General features: G+C 43.3%; 2 protein-coding genes across 2 annotated transcripts; one reads left to right on the forward strand and one right to left on the reverse strand.

The window, feature by feature from the left end:
* The first annotated feature begins 2,970 nt into the window (after positions 1-2,970).
* Positions 2,971-5,792, forward strand: LOC123062528 (coatomer subunit zeta-1). Its single transcript, XM_044486077.1, has 6 exons — positions 2,971-3,159; positions 3,397-3,556; positions 4,497-4,644; positions 4,770-4,847; positions 5,317-5,401; positions 5,482-5,792. The coding sequence occupies exons 1-6, from the start codon at positions 2,983-2,985 to the stop codon at positions 5,539-5,541; spliced, it is 708 nt and encodes a 235-aa protein (XP_044342012.1). The 5' UTR covers positions 2,971-2,982; the 3' UTR covers positions 5,542-5,792.
* A 1,596-nt stretch (positions 5,793-7,388) lies between these two features.
* Positions 7,389-10,762, reverse strand: LOC123062529 (protein ALP1-like). The gene is made up of 2 exons (XM_044486078.1): positions 10,529-10,762; positions 7,389-8,666 (listed from the first exon to the last, which is right to left on the reverse strand). The coding sequence occupies exons 1-2, from the start codon at positions 10,659-10,661 to the stop codon at positions 7,609-7,611; spliced, it is 1,191 nt and encodes a 396-aa protein (XP_044342013.1). The 5' UTR covers positions 10,662-10,762; the 3' UTR covers positions 7,389-7,608.
* Positions 10,763-16,939: the final 6,177 nt, after the last annotated feature.

Genomic DNA, 16,939 nt, shown 5'->3' on the forward strand with positions numbered 1-16,939 from the left:
ACTTAATTTTTCAAAAATAAATCCAAAATATACTCATACATACAATTTGGGTTGCGGACGTGCAATATGGACGAGTAAAACTTTGCTTCAAAATATGATATAACTTGATCCGCAAATACTAACAAATAAGTTTATTTTTTCTGAGGTCAACTTTTCCATAACTTACACATATATATAGTTCACGCCACAAAAATTTACTCCCTCCATTTCTAATTATTTTATTTCTAGAGATTTCAACAAGTGACTACATACGGAGCAAAATGAGTGAATCTACACTTTAAAATATGTCCATATACATCCGTATGTAGTAGTTCATTTGAAATCTCAAAAACACAAGTATTTAGGAACGGATAGAGTATATATGGATCTTTTAGATTTCTTTAGAAACGTTCAGGTAAGTATGGTTTTCTCTTTCACAAAAAATAGGCAGCATACCCCCCGGGCGCGCCTGAGGGCAGCGCAACACTGGGCCGACCCAGCTAGCTGGAGGCCACATAATCGTTTTTTCTCTGATTTGTTTTGTTTTCTGTTCTCATTTTTTTTACTTTTGTTATACATCCAAATATTCTAGATATATGTATTACAAAAAATACTCTACATACAATATTTAAAAAGTTGTTAATCTAGCATTTATAAAAATGTTAAATGTGTATAAAAAACCTGTTTCTCATGTATACGAAATATGTAATACAAAAAATACAATGTGTCGGAAAAAGTTTGATCATATATGTTAACATTTTGAATAGAGAATTTGAGAAAAATGTTAATCATATATTTCAAAAAAATTAAACATGTATAAAAATGTTTTTGATGTATACCAAAAATGTTTAATGTGTCTTAAAAAGTTTTAAAAAACATGAACTTTAGAAAATGCTGACTATGTATCAAAGAAATATCAAGCAAACATTTAAAAAATGTAACCATGTATAAAACAATGTTATTGATATAAACCAAAATGTACACTGTGTATGAAAAAGTGGTCATCAAACACAAAGATTTGAAAACATCTTAATCATGTATTGAGAAAATGTTAAAGATGTAAAAAAACTGTTCCTCCCATATATGAAAATTTTAGAACATGTCTTAAAAATTTGGGATATAAAAAATTTAAAAAATATTGATCATGTATAAAAAGATTAATCATACATTTAAAAAATCTTAAACATGTAATAATATTGTTTGCTCATATATACCGACAAAGAACAATGTGTATTAAGAAAGTAGTCATCAAACATATTTTTTTAAAATATTAATGATGCATTTGAAAAATATTAAACAAGTATACAAAAATCTTGATGTATACGTAAAATATACAAAAAATATATATGTGTGTGTTAAAGAAATAAGAAAAAAATAAAGAAACAGAAGAAAGAAACAAAAGAAACACCACAGAAATGAAGAAAAATAGAAAAATCAAAGAAAACCCTGAAAATCCATGAGAAAATTAAGACAAACCAAGAAATAGAAAGCAAACCTAAAGAAAAGAAAAGAAAAAAGGAAACAAAGAAAGAACAAAGACCGAGAAAGAAACAAAAAGTTGAAGAAAAGGGAAAAACCAGTAAAACCAAGATAGAAACCAAAAAATCTGATGGAAAAACAAAAAAGCAAAAGAAAATAATGAAGAAACAAAGACACTGATAAGATCCTAAAAAATTGAAAAAAATGATTGAAAGCAAATAAAAACGGAAAATGGAAAAAATAAAGAAAATAAAAACAAAAATTGAAATAAAACCGGATCAAACAAGTGCAGTGAGCGAGCGAGGAGCGAAAGATTAGTCGATCCCAAGTGAGTGATGGAGGAGAACCTTGAGACGAGAGAAGTTATAGCAAGACATAGTGACATCACTAATTAAGTGTATCCTTGCAAATGTCATTCCCACCTTCCCAGGATGCGACAAGCGGCGCATTTCATGTGCGCCACTTATTGCAATCTAGGAGTTTCTTTTTTCTCGTTGAGTCGTTTTTTCAAACCTTAAACAATGCAACCAAACCGTGAACCATTTTCACCATTAAATTTCTCATATATCCCATGTTAATAGGTCTGACAAGCTTATTTTCATGAAAAAATCAAAAAAAAAATCAAGCCGGAATCACGGTTTTCCCTCACCTTTTTCTCTTTTCGAAAGGCATAGTTGTGCCCCTCACGAAAGCAAGTCTTTGCCTTCAGAGTAGCGAAAATAAAAAAAATAACTCTTTTTTTTCATTTCCGAGAGGCACAACTATGTCTCTCGTGGAAGCAAACTTGTTCCTTCATGAGAAGCAAATCTGTATCTTACGTGAAAAAGAAAAAAACAATGCGTTTCCCCTTTTCGAGAGACATAGCTGTGTCTCTCGTGAAAGCAAATCTGTGCCTTTCACAGAAGAAAAAATCATGTTTTTTTTACTCTTTTTGAGAGTGCCTCTCACGGAAGCAAACCCGTGCCTTCATGAGAAGCAAATTTATACCTCTCACGGAAGCAATTTTTTTTCTCAAGAGGCACAACCGTGCCTCTCTCGGAAGCAAATCTGTGCATCCATGAGAAGCAAATCTGCACCTATCGCCGAACCAAACGAACATATCCCCCCCCCCCCCCCTTTCTAGAGGCATAACTGTACCACTCACGGAAGCAAATTTGTGTCTCCACAAGAATCGGATCCGTACCTTTCGCCGAAACAAAAAAAACACATAGGAAAATATGTGTCTCTTGCAAAAGCAAAAAAATAATCTCAATTTTTTCTCCAAAAGCTAAGAAAAACTGGGCAAAAATGAAAATCCGAAAAAACCATCTAAAATCCGAAAATTGCTACAGAAAAAAAAATCCCGAAGGAGAGCCCAACATATGGCGGCGAGGTGACGCGCTCTCAGCCCACAAAAAGATCCTTGCGGGGCTGTCGCGAGCCGGTACCCAATGAAACGGAACCATTGCCCAGGGTAGCCCAATAAGCAGCCTCGGTCGTAGTTTGGGCCGGGTCCGCATAAACCAACGCTTTTCTCACACGAAAATGAAAAGGAAAATGAAAAAAAACTACTCCACTCTGTCCTCGTTGTCATTATTGATCTTCGTCCTGGTCGCCCTCCCTCCGCCTGCGCTCGCACAGCAGCAACCCGCCGCTCCCTCCGGCACGCCGTCGTCCATCCCGCCCCCGGCGCCCGCAAATCCGTCCTCCCCCCTCGACATGGTAATCCCTTCACCCGCCCCCCTTCTCCAGCAAAATCCGACCGCGCGCGTCCCCGTTTGCCCGGTTTACTTAGGGTTTATGCCCCAGAACCGGATGGCAAAATCAAGTATTTTCTGGCGCGTTTTTCATCTCTGTCTCGTCGGAATTGGCGCACTGCGAGGTTTTACTCCCCGAATTTCGCCTGCCAGGAGTGATTATTTCTCAGAGGTTGTTTGGCTTTGGTCTCTGCCCGTGCAGGGGTCCTGCCCTTCGGTCAAGAACATCCTCGTGCTGGACGCGGAGGGGAAGCGCGTGGCCGTCAAGTACTACGCCGACGACTGGCCCTCCGCGGCCTCCAAGTTGGCTTTCGAGAAGTCGCTCTTCGTGAAGACCCAGAAGACCAGCGCCAGAGCAGAGGGTGAGTTTGCCTCTTGAAAGACGAGGAAAGTGTTATTTTTTCACTGTATATCTGTGCACTGCGTGGGTAAATGTAGAATGCAAGTTTACATTCTCCTCATGGACCTTGCATAGTGTGTAGAAAAACTGCCATCTTCCTGGGAACACTGATTAGCATCTCACTGTCTGCCAACCAAATGGGCCTAGCTGTTTTGCACTGTTGTCGGCTACAGTTTGTGAGGTCCCTGCAGTACATTCATCAGGTGTATCTTCTCGTTGGAGCATCATGCCGTTTTTTTGGCTCATCTATTGTAGTCCTTTGTTGCCTTGCTGTTTTGAACAAGGATACTAATCGGTTGTCATTTTGTCGTCTGTATATTTTATTTCAAGAACACACACGAGTATTGCGTGTTATTTCGTTAAGGTAGAAAGGAGTCTGTTACATACAGAACTGGGAAGAAAACACCCTAGCCATCACAAAGTAAACAACAGAACTACTCCTGAATATCTAATACAGCACCACCCTGCATCATCGGTCATCGTGCAAGCTGCTGGATCTCACACTCGCGTCCAGTGTCATCTGCCACTGCTGAAATGGATCACGTCTTATGAATGAATACCTCTCCATGTATTTTTGCATTTTTCTTGTAATCTTGTCTTGCCAGGCTAATTGTCATGTTTGAGTTTCCCCCAGGTTTTACTGCAGAGTGTTAGGCTCTACTATAGCATTTAACAACAAGTTACTCTTTGCTTGTATTGTATCTAAGTGATGCTCTGCTCGACACCATTTTTATATGTATTGCCTTTTCTTGGGTAAACATTAGTTCTTCGTAATTTCAATTGCTCTTATGTTCTGCTAAGAAAACAAAGTAATTTACTACATCCTATCATGGTAGTTTTTGTAGTTCTATAGTCATCCAGCTATTTACATTGATTAGTTTGTTTTGTTTGTTATTTTGCAGCTGATGTGGTAATGTTTGATGGCTACATTATTGTGTACAAGTTCATCCAAGATCTCCATTTTTTTGTAACTGGAGGGGATGAGGAGAATGAGCTCATTTTAGCGTCAGTTCTTCAGGGGTTTTCTGATGCTGTTGGCGTTCTTCTCAGGTTCTGCATATCCCTTTTATTGTGGTTTACCCCCCCCCCCCCCCCCCCCCCCCCCCCCCCCCTCATGTTGCCAGATTGTTTTCTCTGGATTTACTTATCAATGTGAGTATTTTCTCTCCTTCCAGAAACAATGTAGACAAAAGGACTGCACTTGAAAATCTGGATCTCATCTTTTTGTGCCTTGACGAAGTTGTTGATGGAGGGTAATTCCCATGCTTCCACATGCTATTATGCTACGCAGTTGGTTTCCTTTAAAAATAAATAAATTCCGGCTCCTTTTCCGTGGAGTGGTGCATGCCATAACCATTTTCTGTTTTTTTGTATCTTCAGCAACGAATTCAATTAGTAGCACTTATACTTTCATAATTCGGATCACCTATGTAGAGTTGATAGCAAAGGTTAATTTGAACGTTATGGATGATTTACTGTTCACTGTTTTCAAGAAACAATCGTGCCCGATTTCTATCACCACACAACAACCGTTCAGATTTTTATAAATCGGACTATGATTTATGTCTTAGCTGTTGAGGACATGAGCAAAATAACCTCAAGTTAACCTTTGCGCTTGTGCCATGATAATACAGATTTAAAGACTTTCTGGTCTGTCAGATTGTAATTTGTTTGATGAGTTGCGGACCTGCATATAGTTGATTGTTCACAAACGCCTTGCAGGATTGTTCTGGAAACGGATGGAAATGTGATAGCCGAGAAGGTGTCAGGCCATGGATTGGAAGGAGCTGGGTCGTTCACTGAGCAGGTATAACACAGTTGTGATAATGGTTCCAGCTGAAACCTATCTACTTCCAGATGACTTATTCTTCTCCCATCTACTTGCAGACGATAAGCCAAGCCCTAGCGACAGCAAGAGAGCACTTCGCGAGGTCTCTTCTGAAGTAGTGTGTGTAGGCATCTTTCGGGTTGGCGATGCACCCAGCATTGAACTCCTGTGTTTCCTCTTGTAGCACAGTGCACCTAGTTTGCAAGAAAGAAAGAACGAGAAAATGACTTGAATCTTTGCGCGCGAGTTCGTTCGTCTGTTGTTGTGGTGCTCGTCGACATTTTGTCGCAGAGATGTATGTGCGGCCTAAGTGCCTAACTGGTTACCAGATTCCCTTCTAAAGTCTGTATAAGAAACTTGTGATGGTGCAGTCGTTGGTCTTGTTGTCTCACCTCCCTTTTGGTGCATAATAGCAATCCAGCAACAGCACATGATGCTACCAATTTCTTGTGATCTGCGACTTTCTTCCATCCTGTTAAAAAAAGAACCTTCTACCATGATCATTTGAGTTTTCCTCTATATCATCCTGTGCACCTTCTACCATCCTTTTGCTTTCCCTTGCAGGTCGGGCTATTCTTGTTCGCGCGGCTCTCCGGGCCCTTCCTATATATGCTATGAGTGCGCTGCTGCTGCCCATCGGAACGCTTCAACAAATTGACAAACGCTGTAGGGCCTTCTTCTGGTCAGGGCAGGATAAAACTACGGGAGGGCAATGCAAAGTGGCTTGGGACCTTGTGTGCGCTCCATTCGTGAACGGGGGTCTAGGCTTCTCCTCGCTCAAACACATGAATGTCTGTCTTCTTCTTCGTCACCTGTCAAAACTGCATGACTCTGGCGCTGCCCCAGCCCCGTCCTACCTAGTTACCAAATATGGCTGGTCTCCTACCCACGACCTGGGCGCTGGGGATTCAGCTGCGTCGCCAGTCTGGCGCGATATCTTTAAACACCTTGACTTCTTCCGATCCATTACGTCGGTTAAACTCGGGAATGGGGCCACCACCTCGTTCTGGAATGATCTTTGGCTCCCAAACAACCAAACTACTCTTGCATCTCAGTTTGCTGCTCTCTACACTCACTCCAATAGGCAGTCGGCCTCAGTTGCTAGAGTGCTGGATTCGCCAGATCTGAACCTCGATCTTGCTCCTTGATTATCCCTTGTAGCTGAGAATGAATTGGTTGCTTTGCGTAATATTATGGCTTCGGTTAACTTGGATTCACAGGTGCACGACACCAGGGTCTGCAGCCGAGAAGGCAAGGCCCTTACCACCAGTTTGGCTTATAATGCAATATGGCACGAGCATCCGCCGGACCCGATGGCGGCTGCTATCTGGAAAAATTATGCGCCAAACAAGTGTCGCATCTTCATGTGGTTGGCTCACAAAGATCGAGTATACACCAATGAGCGTAGGTTGCGTCGCTCAATCGCTTCCTCTGATGCCTGCCCGTTCTGCGGCACCTGCGAGGATATCACTCACCTTCTTCTCCGCTGCTCTACTCTTCGGCCGCTCTGGGACGAGCTCCACACCCTTTATAGGGGGTCGCCGCGCAACATCGCGGATATCTGGCATCAGGCCCCGTGGGACAAAGTTCGTTCCACCGTCCTCATCGCAATCTTCTGGAACACCTGGAAGCGCCGGAACGCCAAGGTCTTTCGACACGAAACCCTTCACATCCATCACATTGCTAGGGTAGCGGCGGACGATCTGAAGCTTTGGTCTCAAAGATGCAAGAATGCCCTGCGAAAGTCGCTGCTCCTAGATTGGGGCGCTATGTTGTCAAGCCTGGCCGAGAGATTGTAACCTAATGTAATCTTCGGCACCCCCCCCCTCCCCCCCCCCCCCCCCCCCCCCCCCCCTCTCCTATCTCTCCCACTGTAATTCTCTTCTGTGTAAACTGTTTTATGAAATAATATATGGTTCAGGCCGGCATAAGCCCGCCGTTGACGCGTCAAAAAAAAAGAATATCATGCCAGTAACGAGCAACGCAGACTCTCTTCAAAGTAACCGCAATTCAGGTTACAACTTCTATGACCTATTTAATAATACCAATAACAATCGCAGCAAACCGTCTCAAGGGTAACAAATATCCAGATCACGATTCTATGTTCTGTAGCTATCATTTGTTTCATGTCGAGCAGAGAGAAAAATAGGCGAAGAGGCGCACGGTATGCAGCTAGAGGGCGAGAATCACTCCGGCAATTTGCCGCCTAGCCTGCTGACATACTGGCAAAGCACGTCCCTCTGTGCAACCGCACCGTCGTCGGCCACATTGCTGAACTGCTGATAGTAACCGTCATCATGGTCGTGCGACGCCGGTGCCCGTTCTCTGTGTGTGTCCCCGAGGTCGATCATGATGTTGGTGAGCAGGCAGCAGGCGTAGATGATCCTCGGTAGCCGGTGCTTGTCAGGCCTCCACAGCTCCCCCTTGAGTACCTGCCACCTTTCCTTCAGCCTGGCCATAGCACCCTGCACCACCATTCTCGCCGTGGCGTGCTGCTTGTTGAATGCTGCTTTTGCTGGAGACAGATCGCGCTCTTGGTATGGAGTCATCAGCCAGGGAAGGAGAGGGTAGCCCGTGTCCCCGATGATGTACTCTCTGACCACTGACCCTGCTGGCTCCCCAGGAAGCTCCATTTGTCCGTCCAGCCTCCCGCCTTTCTCGCACAGCTTGTAGAAGCCCGAGGTGCGCAGGATGCAGGAGTCATCCATGCTCCCAGGCCAGCCACTGACAACGTCTCTGAACCGCATGTCGGGGTCGACAACGGCCTGCAGGACCATGCTGTTCCTGTTCTCACAGTCAAGCCAGACATTGCTGTTAGGCTGAGCTGAAGAGCACATGAGGATGTGTGTTGTGTCTATGGCGCCGCAGCAGTTGGGGAGGCCCTGGAGCTTTTCGAACTTTGCTTTGATGGTCGCCATCTCCTCAGGGTCAGGCCACTTCAGATGACTGATTGCGTGATCCTCCAAGGACTCAATGAACTTCCAAGTGATGTTTGAGATTGCTGAGTGGTTCATTCCAAAGCGATTCCCTATGCTCAGAAGTGACTCACCAGTCGTCAGTCTCAACAGAGCAACAGCTACTTGATCCTCCAACGCAAGAATCATCTTGTCTCCAAACCTGAAATTTCTGAAACCCTGTGTCTTTCTTGAGAAGTCCCCGGTAATCAGAGTGCAAATGTAGTCGAATGTCTTCCTCGACATCTTGAAGACTGACTCAAAGTTCTGGCAGTCTTTGGAGTAGTGTCCTGTGTAAACAACAGATTGCAGTGTCACAATTTGATATCATAATTTATTGTACCACAAAACTGTGTGGCAAACATGAACATCAAATGTATACATTTTACAATGCAAGAGATCCAATTCATTCTTCCCATGCTTTTACAATGCGAGAGATTCAATTCATTCTTCAACATGAACAGCAAATGTATAAGTCTTATCCCTATCATGTCTACATACACTTTGGCAAGGAAGAAGATACCTAATCCTTACAGCGAGTTAAAACTTAGAAATGACAGGTAATGAAAATCTTATAGCAATACTGCGAAATTTCCACCAACTAATAGATAAGTCTACTCTATCAGCATATCTGATGCAACCTAAACAGAGTTATGAATGTGCTGGGAACTGGTACAAGAAATGGTTAAACTAAGAAAAAGCAAATTGTATGAGTAACTGTAGAAGATAATTCAAAGTATACGAGTAAATCATCGATCCGGATTAATTAAATATATAAATTAAATCAGTACATGCCTTCAGCACTCAGTTTAAAGAGTTGTGTAGATTTCAGACAAAACATTTCCTAGAGCTTGAGGGATTCCAAAATCCACTGTCTAAGGACTTGCGAAACATGTCTTGACCATAAGAGAGCATGGCATCATGCCACATGAGGAACATTTGCTCAGGAGAACTTCTCTCGGGAAACTGTCTGCAATGACCCATTCGCTTCATACTCATACACCATGTTGACAGAGCCTACTGAATCTAAATAGATTAGTCGACTATTTAATTGAATATACAGTTAACTTCTTTGAGAAAGGATCTACGAGTTACATACTAGAGTTGCAATCTTGTAGATATCATTACCATTTTTAAGTAAAGTGGTTGTGGATTCAAACACTTCCTCTTCTTAAGTATTATAAGTGTGAGAAGTTTTAAGAATATTTAAGCTAGTACTGCATCGCTCAACCCATGTGATGATCTGTATGAGCCACAGTAACTGTCTTCTAAATTGGCAGTCCGTCTATTTCTACCCAAATAGTAGCAACAATACTATGACCACCAATAGCACAGAATAAAAACAATTATCGAATTGTGTGGGACTATCTGTGAACAGATAGGCCGGGTTTTCCTCTACAACATGTACAGCAACTTTTGACTGAATTCTTCAGGAAATGTAAACAAGTTACTTCACATGCTTCAGAAAAGGAAAGGAAGGGTTAGTTCTTGTAGCATCGAGACTTGAACAATCGAGCAAGGGATTGTGGATGAGGTCGACGCAATGGGCACAACTGACACCACCTGCAGAGTTATGAAGCCCCAAAACACCATTGCACACATGCTTGGTAGATCTGAAATGGAGACGAAGAACCAAGAAAACCGCAAATGTCAAAACTAACCGCTCTCCCCCAACAATCCCCGACCCGGTCGAGGCCAGCCATAGCCGCCGCACTCGCAAGCTCCTATTGTTCGTGCCCTCGGAGAACAATCTAGAACGCCCCGCCCGCCGGAGACTGCCCGTGCCTCCGCGCGCCTTACCGTACACGAGCCTCAACAGCCGACCACCCCTCCAAGAAGCGCACCGAACAAAGCAGATTCACTGCACTAAACGCCCAGATTAAGGCCGCGGATTAAGCAAGGCCATCGAACGCGCGCGCGCAGGAAGCAGTGCAAATTCAACGGCGGCCCTCCCTGATCCAGCACCACCGCCGAAATCTGCCCACGCGCAATCTCCTACGCGAGGCGGGAGGGTGCCGCGCATTACCGAGGGCCGCGAGGCCACGGCGAGCCGCGGGACGAGGGACGGGCACGGGCGAGGACGGGCAGCAACAGTGGTCCAACCAGGGAGACGGAAAGAAACAGGAGAGATGGAGCATGGACGTGTGTATACCTGCTGCAAGCCTGCGGGAGAAGGAGTCCCACCAATCGGCGGCGTCGGGCGGGGGCAAGGGCGCCATCACCCCCGCCGGCAGGGCCTTCTCGGGGTGCCGCTTCCGGCGCTTGGCCCCCCTCAGTGGTGCCATGACGACGAGGAGGAGTCGAGGAGAAGGATAGCTAATTTCCGGAGGAGAGATCAAGAAAAGAAAAGAAAGGCAGGGCAGCGGCAGCAACCCCCCAATGACTTAAAAAGACCCACCCAGTTGTTGTTCACAGTGCCAAAGAAACAGAGTTCGCTGCCGCCGCTATGTTTTTTTTGTAGTGGTGGTAGCATGCAACAGGCCAAGTAGCAGTATGTTTTTTGGTCACAAGATGGCATGCAATTTTTGCATCATGCAAGTGAGACTAGGATCTTGGCAAGATGGGAGCTCTTGGGTTTTTGGAGAACTGTCTTGTGTTTATCCGCGATTCTATCTATGGAAACATCGTAATTATTTTGCCAGTTTTTATTACCTTCTATGACCGTGTGCATCGACCGATGTAGAGGCCAGGGGCGCTACCCTGGTGTAGCTGATAACACTCGTCTCATTGATCTGTATAATAGGAAAAAAATCATATGTTTCAAGCCGCGATTTATGATTGTAATGTAAAAAGTTGAGGAAACTGTGCTACTATCGGGTCCCCCTTTATTAATATGCTCGCTTGTTTGCTCCTTTGCGAGATCTAATCTGAGCCGATGGTTTGTGCATGATGCCTCTCGCGAGTTCGTCAATGTAGACCCAGGTGCGGCCCGTGGTTTCTGTGCTCGTGCTTGGCGCGTTGCGCTGCATGTAGGGCCATGATCACGTTGTATTGGCTTTCTTATATGCTAAGCATCAATTTTGCCTCATTTTAAAAAGATAAAAAATGCCTCAACACATTCATGTGTTGCCGACTCGGGCTTGTGCGGTGAACATCCACAACCTCAAACTCCTCAGCCGGCAGCCATTTGCGAAAAAGAGACTCGAAATAGCTGTTCTGGTGTTCCCAGGGTGGCTGCCATTGTGATCCACGAAGGAAATCATTTTTAAGGTCCTATATGTACCGTTTGTATATGCTCGTACAATCTTAGATGCATATGGATGGATGGAACATGACGTGCATAGATGCTTCGGACAATACGCAAAGTATTACCACTTCTTATTGTCATAGAAACAATAGAGAGATGGGGTCACTACTAGGTAAAACCTTATACACAAAATCTTACCAGTAGCGGTTGTTAAAAAAGGGCGCTAGTGCTAAATAGCAGTATCGCATGCAGGTTAAACGCGCTACAGATACACACGTAGCAGTAACACGTCTCCCTTTAAACGCGCTACTACTAAAATTCTCACTACTAAGCCGATAGCCACATATAGTAGTAGCGGTCTTTTAGAAACAGCGCTACCACTAATATTATTTTAGCAGCGCGTTTACGTTGAAAGGCGCTACTGCTAATGAAAATAAAATAAAATAAAAAACAAATAGAAAAGTAAATAAAAATAAAAGAAATAGAAAAAGGAGAAAGGAAAAAAATGTAAAGAAAAATAAATAAAAAAGGAAAAAAATGGAGAAAGGCATAGCAGTAGCGTATGTTCATAAGAGGCGCTATAGATGTAGCAGTAGCGCCTGTTTAGACCCCCGCTATAGAAAGAGAAAAGAAAATAAGAAAAGAAAAGGAAAATACATAGCTATAGCAGTAGCGCGTTTAGTAAAAATCGCTATAGCTAACTTAGCTATAGCGCTTTTTCTGAAATGCGCTACTGCTAAGTTTGACTTAACCAAAAGCGCCCCCCTCCCCCGCCACCACTTCTCCCCCAAATCCCTTGCCCCACTTCGCCGCCGTCTCCCAATTCATCGTCGCCCCACTTCGCCGCCGTCTCCTGCCGGCGTCGACGCCCCCGGAGCCACCAGAGTCGTGCGCCGTCGATGCCACCGGAGCCATCCCCAACGCCACCGGAGCCGCGTGGCCTCATCAACGCCACCGGAGCCGCCCTCAGCGCCACCGGAGCCACCCTCGATGCCCCTGCCTCCCTCGCCGTCGCCGGAGACGCCCTGCCTCCCTCGCCACCACCGGGGCCATCCTTTGTAAGCCCCCACCCCTCCTCTCTCTCTCATGCATAGCACAAACATTGGACAGAGAGCTAGCTAGATAGGTTAACTAGTTTAATTAGGTTAATTATCTAGGTTAGTGCAAAATTTTAGTTAGGGCTTTGACAAAGAACTAGTTAGGTTAACTAGTTTAATTAGGTTAATTATCTAGGTTAGTGCAAAAATTTATTTAGGGCTTTGACAAAGAACTAGCTAGGTTAACTAGTTTAATTAGGTTAATTATCTAGGTAAAGTAGGTTAATTAGGTTCGTTAGGTTAACAAGCTAGGTTAACTAACTAGGTTAAATAGCTAGGTTAATTAGGTTAACAAGCTAGGTTAACTAACTAGGTTAAATAGCTAGGTTAATTAGGTTCGTTAGGTTAACAAGCTAGGTTAGAGGAAACATTTATTTTAAAGCATTAGGTTAGAAGGGTTAGAGAAATGGAGTTCCTTTGTAATTTAATTGGGTTTTGTCCTAGGCAGAGAAGGGTTAGAGAAAGTAATGTGTGTGTGTGTGAGAGAGAGAGAGGAATAGCTAGAACATAATTTGGGTTCTGTGCTAGGCAGAGAAGTGTTCAATGAGGTCATTTTGCAAAGGTTTTTGAGTTTTGAAAAGACCACTATTTTTCTAGGAAAAGAATTTAGGCAAGTTTTATTTTAAAGATGATCCCTTCCTAGACTTTTATTGTTGATTATATCTTTCCATTGAAGTGGTCATGTTATATCTTTTCATTGAAGTGGTTCGATTGTGCCTAAGTGGCCTTTTGTTGTTTCTAGGGAATGAAGCTGAGTGGCCTATGTTTTGCCGGAATGTTGATTCATTTCCGTTCCGGCAAATTTCAGGTGCTCGATTTGTCCACTTTTTAGCAAAGGTCATGACGAAATTTTCCGTGAATTTCGGCATGACTTGTGCTACAAACTAGGACATATCGAGTGCCTGGGATTTGCCGCACTAGGAAGGAGTCAACGTTCCTGCAAAACATAGGCCTTTTTATGTCATTATTCATTTTATTAGGTCTAGAATTAATTGACTAGATTTAATCGCAGAAACATGGCTAGCAACGATGAAGGACGGGGTTCTGGTGATTGTGACAACGTCTACCTGGCGGGAGACGAATTTTTGAGCCTTGCTGACGATCAACGGATGTTGTTACTGGGCACACCTATCGCACCGGAGACTGAGACCGACATCCAGACCGGCGTTGAGACTGAGACCGTGATAACCCACAAGAGGGGATCGCAACAGTTTTCGAGGGTAGAGTATTCAACCCAAATTTATAGATTCGACACAAGGGGAGCCAAATAATATTTGAAGGTATTAGCAGCTGAGTTGTCAATTCAACCACACCTAGAGATTAATTATCTGCAGCAAGGTGATCAGTAGGAAAGTAGTTTGATAGTTTTGATAATAGTGACAGCAGCAACGGTAACAGTAACAATGATAGCAGTAATTTGTAGCAAGTGTAACAGTGATGATAGCAATAGTAACGCAGCAAGATCAATAAGGATAAATTCGTAGGCATTGGATCGGTGACTTGTTGGATGATATTCATCATGAGACAGTTATAACCTAGAGCGATACGGCACTAGCTCTAGTTCATCGATATAATGTAGGCATGTATTCCGTAAATAGTCATACGTGCTTTATTAAAAGAACTTGCATGACATCTTTTGTCCTACCCTCCCATGGCAGTGGGGTCCATATTGGAAACTAAGGGATATTAAAGCCTCCTTTTAATAGAGAACTGGAACAAAGCATTAACACATAGTGAATACATGAACTCCTCAAACTACGGTCATCACCGGGAGTGGGCCCGGTTGTTGTCACTCCGGGGTTGCCGGATCATAACTGTAGTAGGTGACTATAACTTCCAAGATCGGATCTAGAACATGGATATAAAGATGATAACATAAATGGTTCAGATCTGAAATCATGGCACCCGGGCCCAAAGTGACAAGCATTAAGCAATGCAAAGTCATAGCAACATCAATCTAAGAACATAGTGGATACTAGGGATCAGGCCCTAACAAAACTAACTCGATTACATGATGAATCTCATCCAACTCCTCACCGACCAGCGAGCCTATGAAGAAATTACTCACTCCCGGTGGGGAGCATTATGGAATTGGCGATGGAGAAGGGTTGGTGATGACGAAGAACGAAGATCCCCCTCTCCGGAGCCCCAAACGGACTCCAGATCTGCCCTCTCGAGGAAGAACAGGTCCCGACGGCGGCTCCGTCTCATGGATCACGGTAATTCTTTCTCCCTGAATTTTTTCTGGAAATATATGAATTTATAGTATCAGGGGGGTCGTCAGCGGGGCCACCAGGTGGGTACAACCCACCTGAGCGCGCCAGGAGAGGGGGGCGCGCCCTGGTGGGTTGTGCCCACCCAGGGCCCCCTCTTTGGTGGATCTTGGCTCCAGTAATTCTTGTTATTGATATAAAAAATCCTCAAGAAGTTTTGTTCCATTCCGAAAACTTTTATTTCTGCACAAAAACAACACCATGGTAGTTCTATTGAAAACAACGTCAGTCTAGGGTTAGTTTCATTCAAATCATGCAAATTAGAGTCCAAAACAGGAGGAAAAGCGTGAGAAAAAGTAGATATGTTGGAGACGTATCAACTCCCCCAAGCTTAAACCTTTGTTTGTCCTCAAGCAATTCAGTTGATAAACTGAAAGCGAGAAAGAAAAACTTTTATGAACTCTTTTGCTCTTGTTTACATAAAAAGCTTAAACAACACCCAGGTTTTCAGCCAACATTATAACTAACCATGTCGACAATAACTCTTAAAGATTATAATGAATCATATCAATGACATAATTAGCTAGCGAGCAATAATAAGATATCTCAAATGGTAACACATTGTCAAAATAACCATGAGATAATATGAAAATAATGGTATCTCTCTAGCCCTGTCTGAGACCGCAAAACATAAATGCAAATCACCTCCAAAGTTCAAGCAGCGACTAAACATTGTAATTCATGGTAGAAAAGATCCAGTCATGATGCACCCAACATTAGCTACACACAATGCATAAATCATGACCGTTGTGCTCTACTCGGTTTCTGGCGCTTGTTTTTAGAAGGTGATGACACAACATAAAAGTAAATAGAAAGTCCCTTCGCAGAGAGAAGCAGTGATTTGCAGAGGTGCCAGAGCTCAGTTTTTAAAACTGAGATAAATGATATTTTGAGACATGCACCCTTCTTATTCACTTCACGACCATCAGTTATCAACATCTTCCATGCTAAGCATGCTAGTGGCGGTTCCCAAGCGGTAAAAGTAAAGGTTTTGACTCCATTGGGAGTTTTTGTTTAATTATTTTAGAGATGAACTCTTTTTCATGTTTGCAGTTCGGGACTGGGCATCCCTATTACCGCCCATTTTCTCGTGCGGTGGCGAGTGAATAAACACTCAACCTGAGAATAACCCTCTTAGCACGGAAGATATTGACCATCTCCTGTCATTCCATGAACGATCCAGGCACACAAAACGGATAATGTTTTAGAAGTTTTAGAGGTGGCACATGCAAATTTACTTAGGACGGTAGGGTAATACCATATATAGGTAGGTATGGTGGACTCATCTGGAATAACTTTGGGTTCAAGGTTTTTGATGTACAAGCAGAATCCCCACTTAGTACAAGCAAAGGCTAGCAATTAAGGTTGACAAGCGGCCAGCTAGAGAGCAACAGCGATCATAACCATGCATTATGCGTAAGTAACATTGGACACTAGCATGAGTAGGATATGAACACCATGAATATAAACATTATAGAGGCTATGTTGGTTTTGATTCAACTACATGCATGAACATGTACTAAGTCAAGCCACTTGAACATTCAGAAGAGGATACCATATCATCATACTACATCACAATCATCTTAACGCTATGTTGATATCCAAGATAAAACATTATTAACTCCCAGCTACTTATGCATGGCACGAGAAACTATAATCTCTAATTTTCATTGCAAACATGTTTAATCATAACGGGATAAATCATGGATGCTAGGTTAAACATATTTACACAGACAAGACACGTCGAGTTCATACGAGTTTCTCTTTGCCATGGCCAGTTCATCGAATGTCGTCATTATTGCCTTTTACTTGCACGACCGAATGATATGAAAATAATAATAGTGCAAGAGTGCCATGGACTAAGCTGGAATCTGCAAACATTTTATTCAACGGGAGAAGACAAAGCAAAATGGGCTCTTTATTAGTTCAAAAATTATTCATATGAGAGCCACTCAACATTTTCAACATGGTCTTCTCCTTGGTACAACTCAAACAAAAGAAAAGAA

Source organism: Triticum aestivum, chromosome 3A, assembly GCF_018294505.1.
Source record: "Triticum aestivum cultivar Chinese Spring chromosome 3A, IWGSC CS RefSeq v2.1, whole genome shotgun sequence".
NCBI classification, from domain to species: Eukaryota; Viridiplantae; Streptophyta; class Magnoliopsida; order Poales; family Poaceae; genus Triticum; species Triticum aestivum.

Excerpts from the sequence above, each read along its gene's own strand:
- LOC123062529 (XM_044486078.1), bottom strand. The coding sequence starts at position 10,661 with ATGGCACCACTGAGGGGGGCCAAGCGCCGGAAGCGGCACCCCGAGAAG. Across the intron at positions 8,667-10,528 it reads CTCCCGCAGGCTTGCAGCAG|GACACTACTCCAAAGACTGC; the intron begins GTATACACACGT and ends TTGTTTACACAG.
- LOC123062528 (XM_044486077.1), top strand. The coding sequence starts at position 2,983 with ATGAAAAGGAAAATGAAAAAAAACTACTCCACTCTGTCCTCGTTGTCA. Across the intron at positions 3,160-3,396 it reads CGTCCTCCCCCCTCGACATG|GGGTCCTGCCCTTCGGTCAA; the intron begins GTAATCCCTTCA and ends CTGCCCGTGCAG. Across the intron at positions 4,645-4,769 it reads GCTGTTGGCGTTCTTCTCAG|AAACAATGTAGACAAAAGGA; the intron begins GTTCTGCATATC and ends CTCTCCTTCCAG.